The sequence below is a fragment of the Oryza glaberrima genome, chromosome 2, assembly GCF_000147395.1.
Source record: "Oryza glaberrima chromosome 2, OglaRS2, whole genome shotgun sequence".
NCBI lineage: Eukaryota > Viridiplantae > Streptophyta > Magnoliopsida > Poales > Poaceae > Oryza > Oryza glaberrima.
The window spans coordinates 5,185,416-5,202,453 of record NC_068327.1 but is presented as its reverse complement, the minus strand read 5'-3'; the positions used below and the strand labels follow the sequence as shown (position 1 = coordinate 5,202,453).

Sequence of the window (17,038 nt, the reverse complement as noted above, 5' to 3'; positions counted from 1 at the left end):
CTTTTGTTGGTTGCAGCCTTGTAGACGCCTTTTATATTATTAGACCCTAATTGAGGCCCAAGGGTGCAGCTAGTTACCATGATCATAGTTAAGAGAAGCCATAAACAACTAATCAGGGGATAAATATTAATTCTAGCATAAACATACTTGGGGTGTAGTTAATGGAGCTCAAACTGTTCAAGTCTCCTGTCATCAGCTAAAGACACACGACCAACTTGTCAAGGTGTTTGAAAAACTTTTGGTTTTTTACTAGTACGTGTTATCAATAATAACTATGGCTATAATCACATGGGATACTTTGTGCCACAAAATTAACGAAACAACCAGAAAAGTCACCGGTGTTTATCGGTGTCATAACGTGTTGGTCATACTTACATCATGGTGTTAATTTTCTACAAATTAGCAGTTTATCAGGGTAGCTCTAGGGTTAATTATGTACATATTCTGAATAAGAGCAAGTTTAATAGTAGAGCTCACTACTTACTATTAGTCAATGTACAGTAGGTTGACTATAAGGTTATCTTTATTTTCTTCATTCTCTCTCTTTCTCTCACCATGAATTTAATGCATATTTCTTAGAGTTTGTGTGCAGTTAGCTCTTGCATGAGAGCCAACACTTCCCACTTGTATTTATCTCTCTTCCACATAAGCATATAGCTTGCTTATAGCCTACTATTATCCTTGCTCTAACACTAGCCCTGCTAGCTACGATAGTCAATAGATCCGTCCATATATATATGCTTATACGCTCACCGTTCATGGTGAGCTTGCATGCATAACTTCATCTATTCTGCGTACACTGACATGGATATATTTCAGTAGAAATCGTCAGGATGTGCTAGTTTTGCATGTGTCTTCATAGAACCAAAAATTTTGAACACTGTTTATGTGATAGAATTTTGTCAGGGAAATAAAACTTAGCAACAAAATTAATTGCCTGAAGGGGGTGTAATTCAGAATTTTAGGGTTACTTTGGACCACAGGTTTTTCAAAAACACTGTATCAGGAAAAATATATTTTGGAGCACCCTAACACTTTAAATCATATGGATTGAAAAAATACAGGAAATCTGTAAAAACGACTGTTTACATGGAGCTTAAGAGAGATGGAAAAAAAAAACCTTACGTTAAAATTTCTCTAAAATTCTTATGTTTTCAGCCGATTAAGAAAAAACATAAGATTTTTATAAGGTCATTACTTTTATCTCAAGAAACATATAGGAATTTTTTTCATAAGATTGAGAGCTTTTAAAATTCCTTTAAAATACTTCCAAAGGAGCCCTTAGCTAGATATAAACAGATACTCATGCAAGTAAATAAATCTCTCTCTTTCACACAAAAAGGATGGACCCTTCTTGACCATTCCCCCCACCAAATTAAGTCCACTGGATAAAAGCCACCAAATTGCAAAGTTTATGCTCACTTTGCCACCCTCCTCTCCTCCTCTCTTCTCCAAGCTTTAGAGAGAGAAACACACTTGTTCTTCATCTACCCTTCTCCTCTCTCTCTCTCTCTCTCTCTCTCTCTCTCTCTCTCATCTGGTTCTAGCTAGTACTAGCTGGTGCATCTTCTACTGCTGTTCTTAGAAGAAGAAGAAGAAGAAGAAAGAAGCTGCTCCTACTAGGCTACTAGCTAAGCTAGGCTTAGGCATGTGCGTGCGTGCGTTTGATGCTACTCTGTGGCAGAGCAGACGATGATCCGCCATGTCCGGATGCCGCCCACGCTGACGCCCACGACATGCTCGGCTCATCATCAGCTCGCGATCGAGGCGGCGGCGATGACGCCGAGGCCTCCGAGCAGCCGCAGCCGCAGCCGCAGCCGCCATTGTCGCCGCGCGCGGGGGGCGGCGAGGCGAGGGGGCTCGTGCTCGCGTGCGCCGACCTCGTCCACCGGGGGGACCTCGACGGGGCGCGCCGCGTCGCCGAAGCCGTGCTCGCCGCCGCCGACCCACGCGGCGAGGCTGGCGACCGCCTCGCCCACCACTTCGCCCGCGCGCTCCTCGCTCTCCGCGGAGGAGGCAAGGGTGGTCATGGCGGCGGCGTGGTGCCGTCGTCGGCGGCGTACCTGGCGTACATCAAGATCGCGCCGTTCCTGCGGTTCGCGCACCTGACGGCGAACCAGGCGATCCTGGAGGCGGCGGCGGCAGCGGACGCCGGCGGCGCGCACCGGCGCGTGCTGCACATCGTCGACCTCGACGCGGCGCACGGCGTGCAGTGGCCGCCGCTCCTGCAGGCCATCGCCGACCGCGCCGACCCCGCCGTCGGCCCGCCGCCCGAGGTGAGGCTCACCGGCGCCGGCACCGACCGCGACGTGCTCCTCCGCACCGGCGACCGCCTCCGCGCCTTCTCGAGCTCCCTCAACCTCCCCTTCCGCTTCCACCCCCTCATACTCCCCTGCACCGCCGAGCTCGCCGCCGACCCGACCGCCGCCCTGGAGTTGCACCCGGACGAGACGCTGGCCGTCAACTGCGTGCTGTTCCTTCACAAGCTCGGCGGCGACGGAGAGCTCGCCGCCTTCCTCAGGTGGGTCAAGTCCATGAACCCCGCCGTGGTGACCATCGCCGAGAGAGAAGGAGTCCTCGGAGGTGACGTCGACGACGACAACGTCCCGGACGAGCTGCCGCGGCGGGTGGCGGCGGCGATGGACTACTACTCGTCGGTGTTCGACGCGCTGGAGGCCACGGTGCCGCCGGCGAGCGCGGACCGGCTGGCGGTGGAGCAGGAGATCCTCAGCCGGGAGATCGACGCGGCGGTGGCGGCGCCCGGCGCCGGCGGCGGCGGGCGCGCTCGCGACTTCGACGCGTGGGCGTCTGCCGCGCGCGCCGCGGGCCTCGCGCCGCGACCGCTGAGCGCGTTCGCGGCGTCGCAGGCGCGGCTGCTGCTGCGGCTGCACTACCCGTCGGAGGGGTACAAGGCCGACGACGACGGCGGCCGCGGCGCCTGCTTCCTCCGGTGGCAGCAGCGGCCGCTCATGTCGGTGTCGTCGTGGCAGCCGCAGCCATAGCAATGGCCAAGCTCACAAGTGATCAACCATGGTGTTCGACGGTTCGACCTCGAGAGCTCCATCAATGGCGTCTAGCTTGCTCTCAAGCTAAAGGTACCCCACTCCATCCATCGATCGCATTGGCACAAAAAAAGATTGGATCTTACGAAGGATGAACTGATCATAGTCTCAGTGCTTCATGTATCGATGATCTAGCATTCTAGCTAGGGATCAAGCAATGATCCTAGCTAGCTAAGCTAAGCTACCTGCCATTTTTCATGGCAACTCGAGCTTGGATTTGTGATGGACACGTTGCATGAGAAGGCGCCATTGTTGGGAGAAGAAAAAGAGGATCTTTTGGGCATTCAACTTGGTGAGCCAGCTTCCTTCTACCACTAGCTCTAGCACCAAATTCTTTTCATTTTTTTTTGCTTGGCAAATCTTGATTTTTTTTTTCCTTTAGTTACTCCTACTTTTGTTTAGCTTTGATACCCAAATCTGATATTGGTGGAGTTGTTATAGATTGTTGGTTTTGACACTACTACTACTACATAATATCTAGATTTCTAGATCTGTGTTAATTACTATGTTAAAAGGGTTTGTGCATGCATGCACGCTCTTGCAAAATTAGGTCATGTTGCATATACAATTGGTTTCTTTGATCTCAAATAATGAAGATGATCTCCCTATTGTGGCTCAATGGATTGGGCTCATTTTTAAATTTTATCCTTGCATTTCACTTCCTCTCTCTGCTGTTTGATGCGCTTGTTTGTATTATAACTAATCATGCTTTGGCCACCACTAGCTATAAACTAATGCAATTTGGTTGGTCTTTGTTTTACTTAGGGGGGTAATGAACAATGATCACTCTTGTGTGCTGCGAAAGGCCAGTGCATTCTTGCACACTGTAGCTAGTAATTAATTATATTTATACCACTCTTGTGTAGCTAAGCTAGCTAGTATAATTCTCAAATGTGTGCTAGCTAAGCTATAGCTGCTGCATTAAGAGAACAAAAAATAGTAGAATCATGTCTCCTGCTGCCTAATTAAGGAGAATTTTATTGTGTTCTTGTCCTGTGTCAGTGTGTCTATGCCCCAGATATGCTGGGAAGCTGTCCTTGGGAGAGCATGGAGGAAATGACATGATCCCATGCATCAATGGCAACCCTAATTCCTGCCCCCTGTCCCCTCTAACAAAATCATGGGATTTCTCAAGCCCAAGTACCCCCTTTTGGTGGCACACCCTGCAATCCTTAAATCTCTCACTTAGCTTGTTCTCTGCTGCCTCTCATCTCTCTGAAGATGACCATTATTTATTTTTACTCCATTTTGGATAAATGAATCTCTCTCTCTCTCTCTCTCTCTCTCTCTCTCTCACACACAGAGGGTTGATTCCTCTATCTTTTTTTGAAGACTTTGATTTCTCTATCTTGATTTTGCATTGGGATCTTTGAATGCATGAATTCTTAATTTGTTGGTTGAACTGCATTCCATATTTAACACATACATAGGATTTGTTAATGGTTCCTTCATTCTTCTTGCATCACGGCCGCTTTGTTTAATTGCATACTAGTTGGATCAAAGGAAGAGCGAAAAGACAGTGCCACTCATGGAAAGTTCTTTAGGTTGACCACTTATAGTCTACCAGTCGTACCAACCTTTCTCCCAAAGTTGTTCTTATTAGGAGTAGTATTTAGAGAAACAAAGTTAACTACAAATCGAAGCACTTTTTTTTTGTGTAAATCTGAAGTTATCCTAGCTCACACTTCAATTTAATTATTGTGCCCCATTAAATTCATTGTTTCTGCATATATACCATTTTATGGCTAGGAACTTAATAACAGTAATAATTTATTAGACATGTCCTTACCAAATGGAGTTCAGACTTCAAACTAAGGAAATGATTTTATTCATGTGTGTCTTGGTTCTTGAATTTATAGCACATAAATAGCATGACTCTCAGTAATAAATCATCTGCTTAGATATCATAAATTGCATATCGAAAGCACGGACCATCTTTTATCCATGCTCAATAAATAAATAGCGGAGAAAGGATCAACATTATTGATTGCATTCTTTCGTCAGTATCACTTTTAGTTGATTTTAGCACATCAGCAGGCAGCAGCATAGCTGTACATTTTTACCTAACCATAACTGACTAACTACTAAGTATTTGCTGACAATATTATATGAAAAAGGCTTTTTGCTGATGATGACTATCTAAATTTAATTTGTGAATATCTTTGTGTGATTCCTAGCTATATATATGTTTCTTTAAATTTTGTTGATTTTGTGATCAATGCATACGTCATCTGTAGTCATTGGATATATATATATATATCACATCTACAACCTCTAGAAAAAAAAAAAATCTGATTTTGACTTTTCAAAATCAATATATCGGACCTATTTTGATCACTCAACTGTGTATCATGATATGTATATTATATATTCAAAAATATGTATAAACATGTAATATTATTATAAACATATATATGAAAAAAAAAGTTTAATTACTCGTGTATCGTTCCATATGTCCAAAAATATATACACTTTAGAATATTTTTTTTTTGTCAAAGTTACTCCCTCCATTCCAAATTGATCTACATATTTCATAAGTATACCAAGATTAAGAAAAACTAATAATTATCTCATATTATATTTACTCTAGCAATAAACTCGATACATGCACCATCCCCGCTATTTCCTAGCCAATAGCAAATTAAGATATTGCATGTGGGTTATAAATACTTGTGTGCATGGATGTATGCATCAATGTCTATTTACTCCAATGTATAAATAGCGAATAGACTTAATGAATGAACATAAATATGTAGATTATTTAGGAATAACCTAAAAAAAAACTATATGTAGATCAATTTGGAACGGAGGGAGTAATTAATATCTATTGATTGCACAAGTTCTAAAATTAATTACTGACGTATATATTTTGTGGCCAAAGGGATGTGACATTGTTCTAGGGCTAATTATTATCTCATATATTCTTCCGGAGATTTTGCAGAATTTTTCATACGCAAGCTTGATTTTCTCCTAAACAATTTAACGTATAGTTTGGTTAATTAGAGCAGAAAAACGCATGCAAAATCTCCAAAAAGGCCAAAGGCAAAGTACTGTTTGACCCAAAAGATTTGCCCTAGTATAAACTAAATTAACCGAATATGACATAAGTCAATGATAGGATCATGACATATTTGGTGGCATCCATCCATTTTCTTTAACCATTCTTGACACATACGTGTACACACAGTTGCCAACAGCAATGCAAGCATCATGCACACGTAACATCACATCGGCCAGCTAGCATAAGCTAGCACAAATTAAAGGCAGATTTCTTACTGAACGAGCAAAAACACACATGCAATTACTACGTTTTCTTTCTCAAAACACATAACCTACTGTATAGCACTTTTCGAAAGATCGACATATAAAATTGACAAAGGTACCACGTACCACTAAAAAGAATTATTAGTTGCAGTAATATGTAGGGCTTGATCGAACACCTCGGGTGAGTAGGTTTAACTGAGTGTATTTAGTTATCATAATTTTTCTACCTTTTTCTACACATATTTTTGTACCTTCTGTTTTCATACTTACTCCTATTTTGCAGGTATATATTTTTATAAAATTAATGGCTGTTGATAGTACCTTTTTTTTTCAAAATCAAACATAAATTCTTTAGTTGTTATCAAGCAGAGTAGCTGTATTTAATTGGTTCAAACAGTCGTGCAGCACACCATACGAACCACAGATTGGTCATATAGAGTCTGGCTATCAAATGGTGCTTATATATATAGCTAGTTAACTGGAAACATACATGACTAGTATATATGTATCTTTTTGTAGGGTTCTTAATTAATAAGCTTGGTCGCTACTAGCTAGATACTGTTTCTAGTTAAAGAATACAATTTTCGTAGAGACAAATTAATAAAAGTGTTAGAGCCCAGAGGTCGGATCCACATTATCCAATATACATATCTTGTATACTAAAGCTTTTATGGTAGAGCATGATCAATCTTCCTTATCATGCATACTCTAACAAGGAGGTAGCTAGAAAGTTAATTAATTAAGCATATGAAAACTAAACCATCTCCTAATTAAGCTTCTGAATACTGAATCATCTATCTCTTAATTAAGATTGAAATTAAACTTAGTCATGTGACAGACAATTCGTGCGTGCAAAGGTTTCCGAACAAATTAAACCCAAGAGGAGATCGTCCGTGCATGCATGTATGTGCTATATGCTTGGACGGAAGAGATTAAACAAGTGGATTTTAATTTGTAGAGAAATCAATTAATTTTTCTTTGTCTTGGCTAGTTGTAAAACTTCTTTCTTTGAGGTTGTTTAGGTTCATCATCAGAGCTTTCCTCAGAACTTCGCCATAAAGTTGTAGAACTAACGCATAGTCAAATCAAATTTTGAGTTATATCCAATTTAATTTGCATTAATTGTACTATAACACAGAAGAGTACATGTATGCGAAAAATATGATATGTGTCCAATTCCATAAGTTTGCATGCATGTACAATTTTAATAATTAACTCCATTTTGTACAGCTCATCAGCAAACTCCATACACGTGGCACGTAGCGATTGGTCTAACGGTGTCGCGCAAGGTAGCTTTCCTACTCAGCTAGCAACACGTCTCCATGCCGCCGGCTCGCCACGCCGGCCGCCGTGGGCACCGGCCGCCGGCGGCTCGGGCTTCCGTATACGATAATATCTACGGCCGTGGGCCTTGCGGCGGCGGCGGCGGCGCCGGCGGGTGCCCGTCCTCGCCGCCCGACGTCGTCGCCACGATCTCCTCCAGGTCCGGCGCCGCCGCCGCCGCGGAGCTCCCCTCGTGGTGGTGGTGACCGTGATGGTGGTGGCCGTGATGGTGGTGGTGGTGGTCGACGTCGCCGCCGGCGTCGTCCGCGGCGTCGTCGGCGCCGCGGGTGCTGTGGCGTCGCTTCATGAGGAAGGGGATGCGGAGGTGGGAGTGCGGCGGCGGCGCCGCCTTCTTCTTCCTCACGTCCGTCGCCCAGCTGTGCACCGACACGTGCACCGTCTCGCCGAACGCCTGCAGCTTGATGTCCCCGCCCATCTGCGCAGCGGCGAGCGTGACGTCAGCCCCACGTCATCGGAGTCACAGTTAAAGCATAATATACTTAATTTTTTTATTATACTCCCTCTATTTTATATTGTAAGTTGTTTGATTTTTTTTATCAAACTTTTTTAAATTTGACTAAGCTTGACCAAGTTTTTAAAAAAAACGTATTTAATTTTTTTTATAAACTTAATCTAACTTAATAAAGTTTAACTTAAAAAAAAGTCAAATGATATAATATGTAATGGAAGGATCGGAGTAGTAGCAAAGAGTAATTGTATGTTAATTACGTGGGTAACGATGGCGTATAGCGGCAGCGTGCTGTAGCTGCAGAGCACCTGGACGATGATTCTGCAAAAGTTCATGACAGAAACATCACATTACTGTTCAGTTCAATTCAATTCAGTGCAGAAATATGTACTACAAATTTTTTTTTTAGAGAAGGTAATACAGAAATATTTGAATTTTTTTTAAGATTCCAATTAAAGAAAAGCAATCAACTTCTAGCAGAAATCAGATGTAAAGCTCAGACTTTTAGTACTGACCCAATAGCAAGTCTGGGGAGGGCATAAATCTTGTTCTCCATGATGCATGAATCAAACCCATATGTTGCCTGCAATTGAAATTTACCAGCTTGTTTAATTAGCACCATAGTTTTATACTAATTAAAATTGCAGAAACCCATATGAAGACATAAGAGTACTTTCTGCAAGATAAATTAAAAGTGCAGGAAAAAAAAGAATGTAATGCTGTAAAACATACCAGAACCCAGAAGAAAAAACCCATCTCAAAGGAGTTCTGGAACAGGATGAAGTGGATCAAATGGAGGACAATCCTAGGCTTGCTGAACCAGAAGTGCTCCTTGCATGGCTTTGTCCAGGGGTTTCCTGTTGCTTCATCTGGGCAGTCTGCTGCCTCTTGTGCCAGCCTAGTGCTTATGAGCTCCAGCTTTGTGCCAACAATGAGTAGGAGCTGCAGATGTGCCCCAAAAGTTGGAATTCCTCAATCATTAAAACTGAAAAGAGTGTGCTCACTGTTGACATATATGTTGAGTTGTTTGAAGTTCATACTTACAATTAAGGGCAAGAAAGACAGCCAGAAGTATGTGTGCCACCCTGCATTGGATGCAAATGAAAAGTTTAGGGGATAGCCACCTGAATAGATGATGGAAACTGGATAGTTTCATTCAATGACAAAAGACAATCCTAGTTCAGGCATTCAACAGTCTGATGCAGATCAACTGTTGTTGTGATCCATGACTTGTTCTGAATGAGTGAAAATGGATCATGTTCGTCAACTGGAAATGCTGTGGTTAAAGTCTAAATTGTGGTATTAGAAATAGAATAAGTCGTATGGTAACTTAAGTGGATATCTCCCAGCAAAAAAAAAAAGAAAAAAAAAGAAAGAAAAGAAAATTTAAGTAGATATCAGTGTGATGGAATTCAGTTATCCAAACAATTACATGAGGGCACTTGTTTTTAGGTTTATGGGAGTTACCATTTATATTCAGTAGCAGGAAGACAATAACGAAAAGCCATAGGTACCAGCTGCATGTAATTGCATAGCATTAGATACAGTAAAGATAATGTAGTTTTTAATCAAGTAAAGTTAGTATTTTAACCAAGATACTAACCTGATTCCAACTACTTCTTTAAAATCATGCTCAAGAGCACGAACCATGTACTTGTGGAAATCAAAATCAGGACGGTTTGGGTAGTGCCTCTGGGGAAAAAATTATGTCCTATTAGCTTCAAAAATAGTACAATGACACTTATGATTGAGCTGAAGTTACTCAGAGATGCATCTGACCTGAACAAAAGCTGATCTAAGTACTTGATAATCAGGTTTACCAACAGAATCATAAAACTGCTTCAAGAATGAGATCTGAAATCATGTATGAACAAAATCGGCTGTATTAGAATATAGCTAAAGTAAGTTGAAATTTGTATTTGAGACAAAGAATTTCTGCAATAACTATGCAGACAGTATGCATTGTCCTAGTACAAGACACATCAGTGTTTCGTCATGATATTGCCATGTTGCAGGGAGACACCTCAAATAAGAAAAAAAAGTAATGCAGTACTGCTGCAGTTTGTACCCATGCTATTCATATCTTTGATGTCAATAGCTTTTTCCGTACCTTAATTAACCTTATCTGACAATGGACCATCTACAGGTATTCTATTCCTTTATCACAATGGAGCTTGCGTGTGTCCTGATCACACATTTGGACTTTATGAGTTATGACAACTTACTCGCGAGGGCTCTACTTTTATATTTTGCTGGTTATCGACATATTTAATTCCTAACTTACATGATCTTATATAGTAAAATTTTATTTTTGAGTTCTAGTTCTGACTCTTGAGTGTTTGATTTTTTTTTTAAAAAAAATATTTTTGTAAAATTCACTAGAGGTGGATGTCTTTTTTTACATGATAGGTGGATGCCACAATAAACGAATCACCGTTAGGTGCTCTAGGAAAGCATATGATTACTTATCAATTCAAGGTAACATTTAACCAACACTACTCTAAAGAGTAGTATGATTTTCTGGCCGGGGTGCGGTTGAAATCCGAATTGATCATTGGTGGAACAGCGAGGCAAGAACAGAATAAACAGAGAACCTATTTTAGTCTTGTTGCCATCCTCCTTTGTAAATTGTAACTGACGATTTAATAATGGAGTTACAAATAGTAATTGATAAGCATAATAGGTGGCCCGGGTTACTTACGGCACATCTTACAACAATGAATTTCATCCAGCCTGGCCTCTTTGGTCGCTCCTTGGTTCTTCCTTGTTGAATTTCTTTCTCCCATTTCTCCCATTTTTTCATCTGCAGAATTTACCATAGATGAGTTGATTTTACTGATGCACCGTGAGGAGCACATATTTATCCATACAAATAGTTTTACCTTGGCTCCACCAAGTAACAATGTTGTAACACAAAATACAACATGGACAATACCAAGGACAAAGATAAAGATGTGCAGCTGATGCAAAGCCTCTTCAGATAGCATAGGAACTTCACCCTACAGAAGCATAAGAATGTGATTTCGGAACGACCAATCTGGTAAAAAATTCATGAAGATAACAGTTTCTTGTTTGTTCTACTATTCAAGAAAGAAAAGATACCCACAAGAAACAAATTCTTTAGTGAAAAATAACAAAGCTAAACAATCCAGAGTGGACACTTCGTGGTGGAGTTTATCAAAAATTCCCAAAAGTTTAAGAAAATCTCTCCATAGTTCACATCCTACCTTTCGCTTGCAAAGTTTGGAAGCATCTTCTGTGGTCTCGGACGTCTCTCTAGTAATGCATGGAAGCATGAGATGTGCAGCACTCTCCGGGATGCAAATGTGATTGATAAATTTTTGGAAGACGCTAAGCAGGAAGGAAATGAAACCCAGAAGCATCAACTCTGCACAAGTAATCAACAAGCTGGATCAGGCAGTGAACAAATGGCACAAATTATTGTGGCATAAGTAAACTGGTATGAAATGTTCTGGCCATCGTGTCATGAAGCATTTTATTTTATCATTTGGTTTGTGATGCTTCTGTTCTGACTTTATTTTGTTTTATTTTTGACATAAATGTTCATAATAGTTGCATTATAGTATTGAAATTGTCCACAAGAGAAAAAACTAGAACATAAGCGGGTGACGATAAGATCATCTTTTCAGGTTCTGCTGGCAGTAATATGTGAAAGAAACAGAGTGAAAATTGTCCTTTGTATCCAAGAAATAAATTGTTGTACAGGCAGCAATCTAACATTCTAACTATAAGAACTTGGATGATATTACCTTCTTTGACTCTCTGAAGAGCAGAAAACAGTGCTTCTTGCCCATTGAATTTTAGCACCTGATGAACAAGGATACAACAATTAGTAAAAAAGGCAAACTTGTTTTGAGCGAAGTTATTGCTGTAAAAGAAAGTGATGGCTCAATATACTGCAGGAATTTGCAAGGCTAAATCTCTGCTTCCTACAGAGTAAACTTCAATTTCGAGCTGTCTAACATCTGAATCTAACCTCTCTCTCTCTCTCTCTTTTTCAATCCTACAGTTGTATCGCCCGAGTTCATCATGAGTAAAGCCATACGAGAAACAGTGCAGTGCAGTGGGAAGTGAAGCAGCAAGCTTGAACAACAATTCCAGGTCACTGACAGATACTCCCTCATATTTTAATGTATGACGCCGTTGACTTTTTGACTAACGTTTGACCATTCGTTTTATTCAAAATTTTCGTACAAATATGAAAGTATTTATATCATGTTTAAAAAACATTTGATGATGAATTGAGTTACAATAAAATAAATGATAATTGTATAAATTTTTTTAATAAGATGAATGGTCAAACGTTGGATAAAATGTCAACGGCGTTATACATTAAAATGTAGAGGGAGCAGTTACCAGCAAATTCCATGGTATATACTATACTATCAATTTGAATGAGCAGTTGATGTTCTTCATCGAATCTGAATGCTTAGTACCAGAGGATTTTAACTAAGAACAACTGGAAACACTACTGATTTGAGACGCAAAGATAAAAGGGGAGGTAATTAATTGAAGCAAATTAAGATTGGCTTGCCTTGCCGAGGCGGTGGAGGAGGCGCTCGGCGGCGAGCGAGATGGCGACGATGATGAAGCAGACTCCGGCCACCACCCATGTCGGCGTCAGCGCCAGCGACTGCTCCTCCCCTCCCTCCCCCGCCCCCATCTCCGATCTCCCTCCTCCTCCTCCGACGAGGCGATGAGCGCGCGCTACCCGCACCATGCGGCTGCCGTTAAAAGGGCCGGGGGGCGCGCGCGCGCGCGCACGACAGCGAGCGCCATGGATGGCGCCAAAAAGGCAGCCTCGCTTTCGAACTCGTTTTTTGTGGCTTCTGTGCTCTTGTGTGCTACTCCCTCCGTTAAAAAAAAAAAAGTCAAACCCTAGATTTTCGTGTCTAATGTTTGGCTGTTCGTCTTGCATGAATTTTTTTTATAATTAGTATTTTTATTGTTGTTAGATGATAAAATATGATTAATACTTGCGTGACTTGTGTTTTTAGTCTTTTTTTTTTCATAATTTTTTCAAATAAGATGGACGGTCAAACGTTGGACACGGAGACTCGGTTTTTTTTTATATTATTATTATTATTATTATTATTATTATTATTATTATTATTATTATTATTATTATTATTATTATTATTATTATTATTACACTACTACTACTACGGAGGGAGGACTCGTGTACTAGTACTACTGTGGTGGCGCTCGCGGCGACGTGAGGCGGCAGAAACCGGCAGGGCGTCAGCCACACTGTGGAGTGCGGATGTTGATGCGTGCATGTTTGGATGCTCTTTTCAACAACAAATAAAAAGAAAGAAAAGAAAGAGAGAAAAATGTATGGATGCTGCTGCTGTGTGGTGGAAATGGGACTGACTGACCTCATCTGCTGATATTTCATCTGAGGCTGAGCTACTGAATTATTTATCTATTGAAACAAAAAAAAACTACTACATACATCCTAAAATATAACAAACAATGCAATACAGTACGAATCTGAGCATATCTCGTGTCAAGAATCATCGTACTAGAAAAATATCTATATTATACTATGTTGACGGATGCATACTGAATCATTCATATATGTAGTGTGTATATCTTTGTTGTGTTGGACTTATTCATGGATAATTCTTTTGAGCAAATGAGATTGAACTAGTGACTTAATTACTTCTTCAATTTCATATTATATAACGTATTGTTTTCTCCGTCCATGGTCTAGATTCACTAATATACATATAGGTTTAAAAACATTTATAACACATATGTAGATTGATCCTTCGTATAGATTCGCTACTATACAAAGGCCACTCTCCAGCCACTTGGTTTATCATGTCATGGCCTGAGCAGTAAACTTAAATGGGCAGATTATCGAGAATATCAAGTCGATCCTCTTCTAGGAGGACAGATGGCTACAGGGTTCGAGTCTTCGCTCTTTGGCACCCGAGCTTTATGATCGCGTCCCGGTGCGTGTCCACCGAAAGCTCTTGGTCGCTGATGCGTTGGCCAACAACCGTTGGATCCGCCATCTCCATGGCTCCTTGGGAGTCCAGGCAATGCTGCAATACTTGCAGATTTGGTCGTTGTTGCAGACAACGACTCTCTCAAAGGGCCATCCTGATTCTTTCATCTGGAGGTGGGAGAGTTCGGGGTCGTACTCCACCCGGTCGGCTTACCTTGCCCTCTTCCTAGGCAGGATCTCGTTTTAGCACCTACCAATCTGGCGCTCTTTTGCCCCTCTTAGTGTCGCTACTTCCTATGGTTGGTCGCTCAACGGCGCTGCTGGACGGCTGACCGGTTAGAGAAGCGTAGTCTGTCGCACCCAACCTATTGTGTCTTCTATGACCAACTGGAAGAAACAATCGATTACATTCTGATTAGGTGCGCTGAGTCCCTCCAGCTGTGATGGACTATCTTTTCGAGCCTTGGCCTTCCTCAATGCTTCCCCTCTGACGCTGATTCCTTCCATGAGTGGCACTGCTCTTTCCGGCCCAAAATTCCGAGGGAGCGTCGTCGTGGGTTCGACACTATTGTGACTCTTGGTGCTTGGTCCATTTGGAAGGAAAAAAACAACCGTTCCCGATCCTAGCCTGAGGTTGTCGCAGCCATGTCGCAAGAGACAGCGCTTTGGCGTCTTGCCCATCCCCCGTCACCAACACTTTCTAGTTAGCGTGTTTGGTCGTTCGGTCGTCACATTGTAATCACGAGAATAGACTTAAGTCCTTGCTTTCCTTTTTTCCTTTCCACCCCCTCCCCCCTCCCCCTCTTCTTTGTTTGCCGTTTATGTAAATTTTATTTCTCTTAATGCAAAAGTGTACAATGCTCTTTTATGTATTCCAAAAAAAAAAAGTAATCGAGAATATTCTATAACCTTTCAAAGAGCAGTAGCGATGGTTATGACTTTTTTACAGCCACTGCTTTACTAGCTTTCCTATGGCCGTTGTTATGTCCTACACTCCTACATCCCCGATTCCCCGTCGTAGTTAGTCGAGCAGGGTCCAAATGGTGGGTTTTGGTTTTGATAAAAACGATCAACCATCCATATCATGGATAACGACAATATCATTTACCGTTAAAGAAAAAATGACAATACCATTTAACATATACTGGTATAATTAACTACTTTCTTTACATAGATAATACTCGTCGTTTGGAATTGGCTAATGTCAAACTTTGACCTGGATTAGCTCCCAACTTTTTCTTCAAACTTCCAACTTTTTCATCACATCAAAACTTTCCTACACACATAAACTTCGAACTTTTTCATCACATCGTTCCAATTTTAATCAAACTTCCAATTTAATTTGGCATGAACTAAACATACCCTTTTAAACTTTTTAACTATAAATATTTTAAAATTATTTGTTTTAAAATATGAAGACTATATGTATATATTAGTCTTAAAAATTACATCAATGAAATTATATTATTACAATATTTCTATTTATATTATGATGGAGGAAAGTGGTCAAAATTGTTTTTCGAGACCGTTTACTTATCTAAAACAATAAGTATTATGAACTTGGTGGGTGTAAGCTTATTTTCTTATATAGCTCTTGTTCAAGTTCAGAAATCTTTTTTAAAAGAAAATATAGTGCGTAAAAAAAATGATGATCGTCAGGGTTACGGGTTAGGCATATCCTTTACCCTTCGATATATGTTACATATCGGTATGGTATACCCACGCGCATACAGATACTTCCTGTATATTCTATGGAAATCCTTCACGGAATCTACGGATGGAAAGAATCCTACTCGGACAAGATTGGGTCGTTGACGTATCGAATAGGGTCTGATATCTCTGAGTTCTACTTGGAGACCTCCAGATCTGTGATATAAAAGGGACCCCCCGGTGAGAGCTTAAAGGATCGAATCTCAGAGCCAACACAACCCACATAGCCTACGAAGCCGGAGCCTGCAAGGAGCCAAGCCATCGAGATCTAGTCGAATCAACTCAACTACGATTTCGCCGGATTTGACAAGTTCCATTGTTCCCTTTGTAACCTGTGTTTTCCACCATATAATCCCACATCAACTGGATTAGGGCTATTACCCAAGGGACCTGAACCAGTATAATTCTTGTCTTTTGTTCGCTTGATGTCGTACTACGTAGATCCTTGTACCAATGTACCCTAATACCCTCTATATCCGGTCTACGGGCATCACCCGTCGACAGTGGTGCGCCAGGTAGGGGCACTTGGTACTTAAGGTTCTACTACTATGTCATCCAGCTTCGTCGACAACGGTGTCAACACCAACCTCAGTCAAGTACACCCTGCTTTAACGATGCTGGTGTGGACTAAAGTCGGCGAAATCGTCTTCCCAGTTTACACCACAGCGCCGATCTCAACCGGTCCCCCAATGACCGGAAACGAGAACGCAGTGGCTACAAACCAAGACGACTTCATGTCGAAAAATCCTCCCGCTGAGACGGAGAACGGAGCATCGACGACATCTGAGCTCGAGAAGGATTCTGATGCGGCCAAACCTTGTTCTTCCGACATGAACCGCGAGCCGACAAAGATGACTTCCGAAGCCACAAGGTCCTGGTGTCCTATCCACAAAACCAGGAAACACACTTTGCAAGCCTGCTGGGTTTTCCTCAACGTCCGCGCTGAAATTCGCGCCTGCAAAGAGCGTGGAATTCAGCGTGTTTCTCCAACTCGTGATGTCTATTGTCCTATTCACAAGACAAAGAATCACGACCTCTCAAGCCGCAAGGTCTTTCTTGGCGCCATGAAAGCTCCGTCTCCTAAGTCATATGTCCCTATCAGGGATAACGACAAGGAACAAGGAGCGACTTCAACTTCAGATCAATTTGTTGGGGGTAATCGATATCGATCCTCACGAACCATCAGTCTTACACCTTCTCGAAGACTATGGGTCATCGATAACGAGTGTGCCG

At 41.7% G+C, this 17,038-nt stretch overlaps 2 protein-coding genes across 2 annotated transcripts; one reads left to right on the top strand and one right to left on the bottom strand.

The window, feature by feature from the left end:
• The first annotated feature begins 1,509 nt into the window (after positions 1–1,509).
• LOC127763739 (protein MONOCULM 1-like) lies at positions 1,510–4,295 on the top strand. Its single transcript, XM_052288531.1, has 2 exons — positions 1,510–3,095; positions 3,198–4,295. The coding sequence occupies exon 1, from the start codon at positions 1,668–1,670 to the stop codon at positions 3,000–3,002; it is 1,335 nt and encodes a 444-aa protein (XP_052144491.1). The 5' UTR covers positions 1,510–1,667; the 3' UTR covers positions 3,003–3,095; positions 3,198–4,295.
• Positions 4,296–7,473: 3,178 nt separating this feature from the next.
• LOC127761252 (MLO-like protein 13) lies at positions 7,474–12,839 on the bottom strand. The gene is made up of 13 exons (XM_052285519.1): positions 12,674–12,839; positions 11,889–11,946; positions 11,346–11,506; positions 11,001–11,117; positions 10,820–10,921; positions 9,898–9,972; positions 9,722–9,810; positions 9,586–9,635; positions 9,163–9,203; positions 8,851–9,060; positions 8,634–8,701; positions 8,379–8,439; positions 7,474–8,085 (listed from the first exon to the last, which is right to left on the bottom strand). Exons 1-13 carry the CDS (start codon positions 12,800–12,802, stop codon positions 7,723–7,725), a joined length of 1,524 nt encoding a protein of 507 aa, XP_052141479.1. The 5' UTR covers positions 12,803–12,839; the 3' UTR covers positions 7,474–7,722.
• Positions 12,840–17,038: the final 4,199 nt, after the last annotated feature.

Bases quoted from the DNA above. Each gene is read 5' to 3' on its own strand.
- LOC127763739 (XM_052288531.1), top strand. From the start codon at position 1,668: ATGCTACTCTGTGGCAGAGCAGACGATGATCCGCCATGTCCGGATGCC.
- LOC127761252 (XM_052285519.1), bottom strand. From the start codon at position 12,802: ATGGGGGCGGGGGAGGGAGGGGAGGAGCAGTCGCTGGCGCTGACGCCG. The intron at 11,947-12,673 runs GCAAGCCAATCT...CTTGTTCATCAG, and splicing joins TCCTCCACCGCCTCGGCAAG to GTGCTAAAATTCAATGGGCA. The intron at 8,086-8,378 runs GTAATTAACATA...GCCGCTGCGCAG, and splicing joins TATACGCCATCGTTACCCAC to ATGGGCGGGGACATCAAGCT.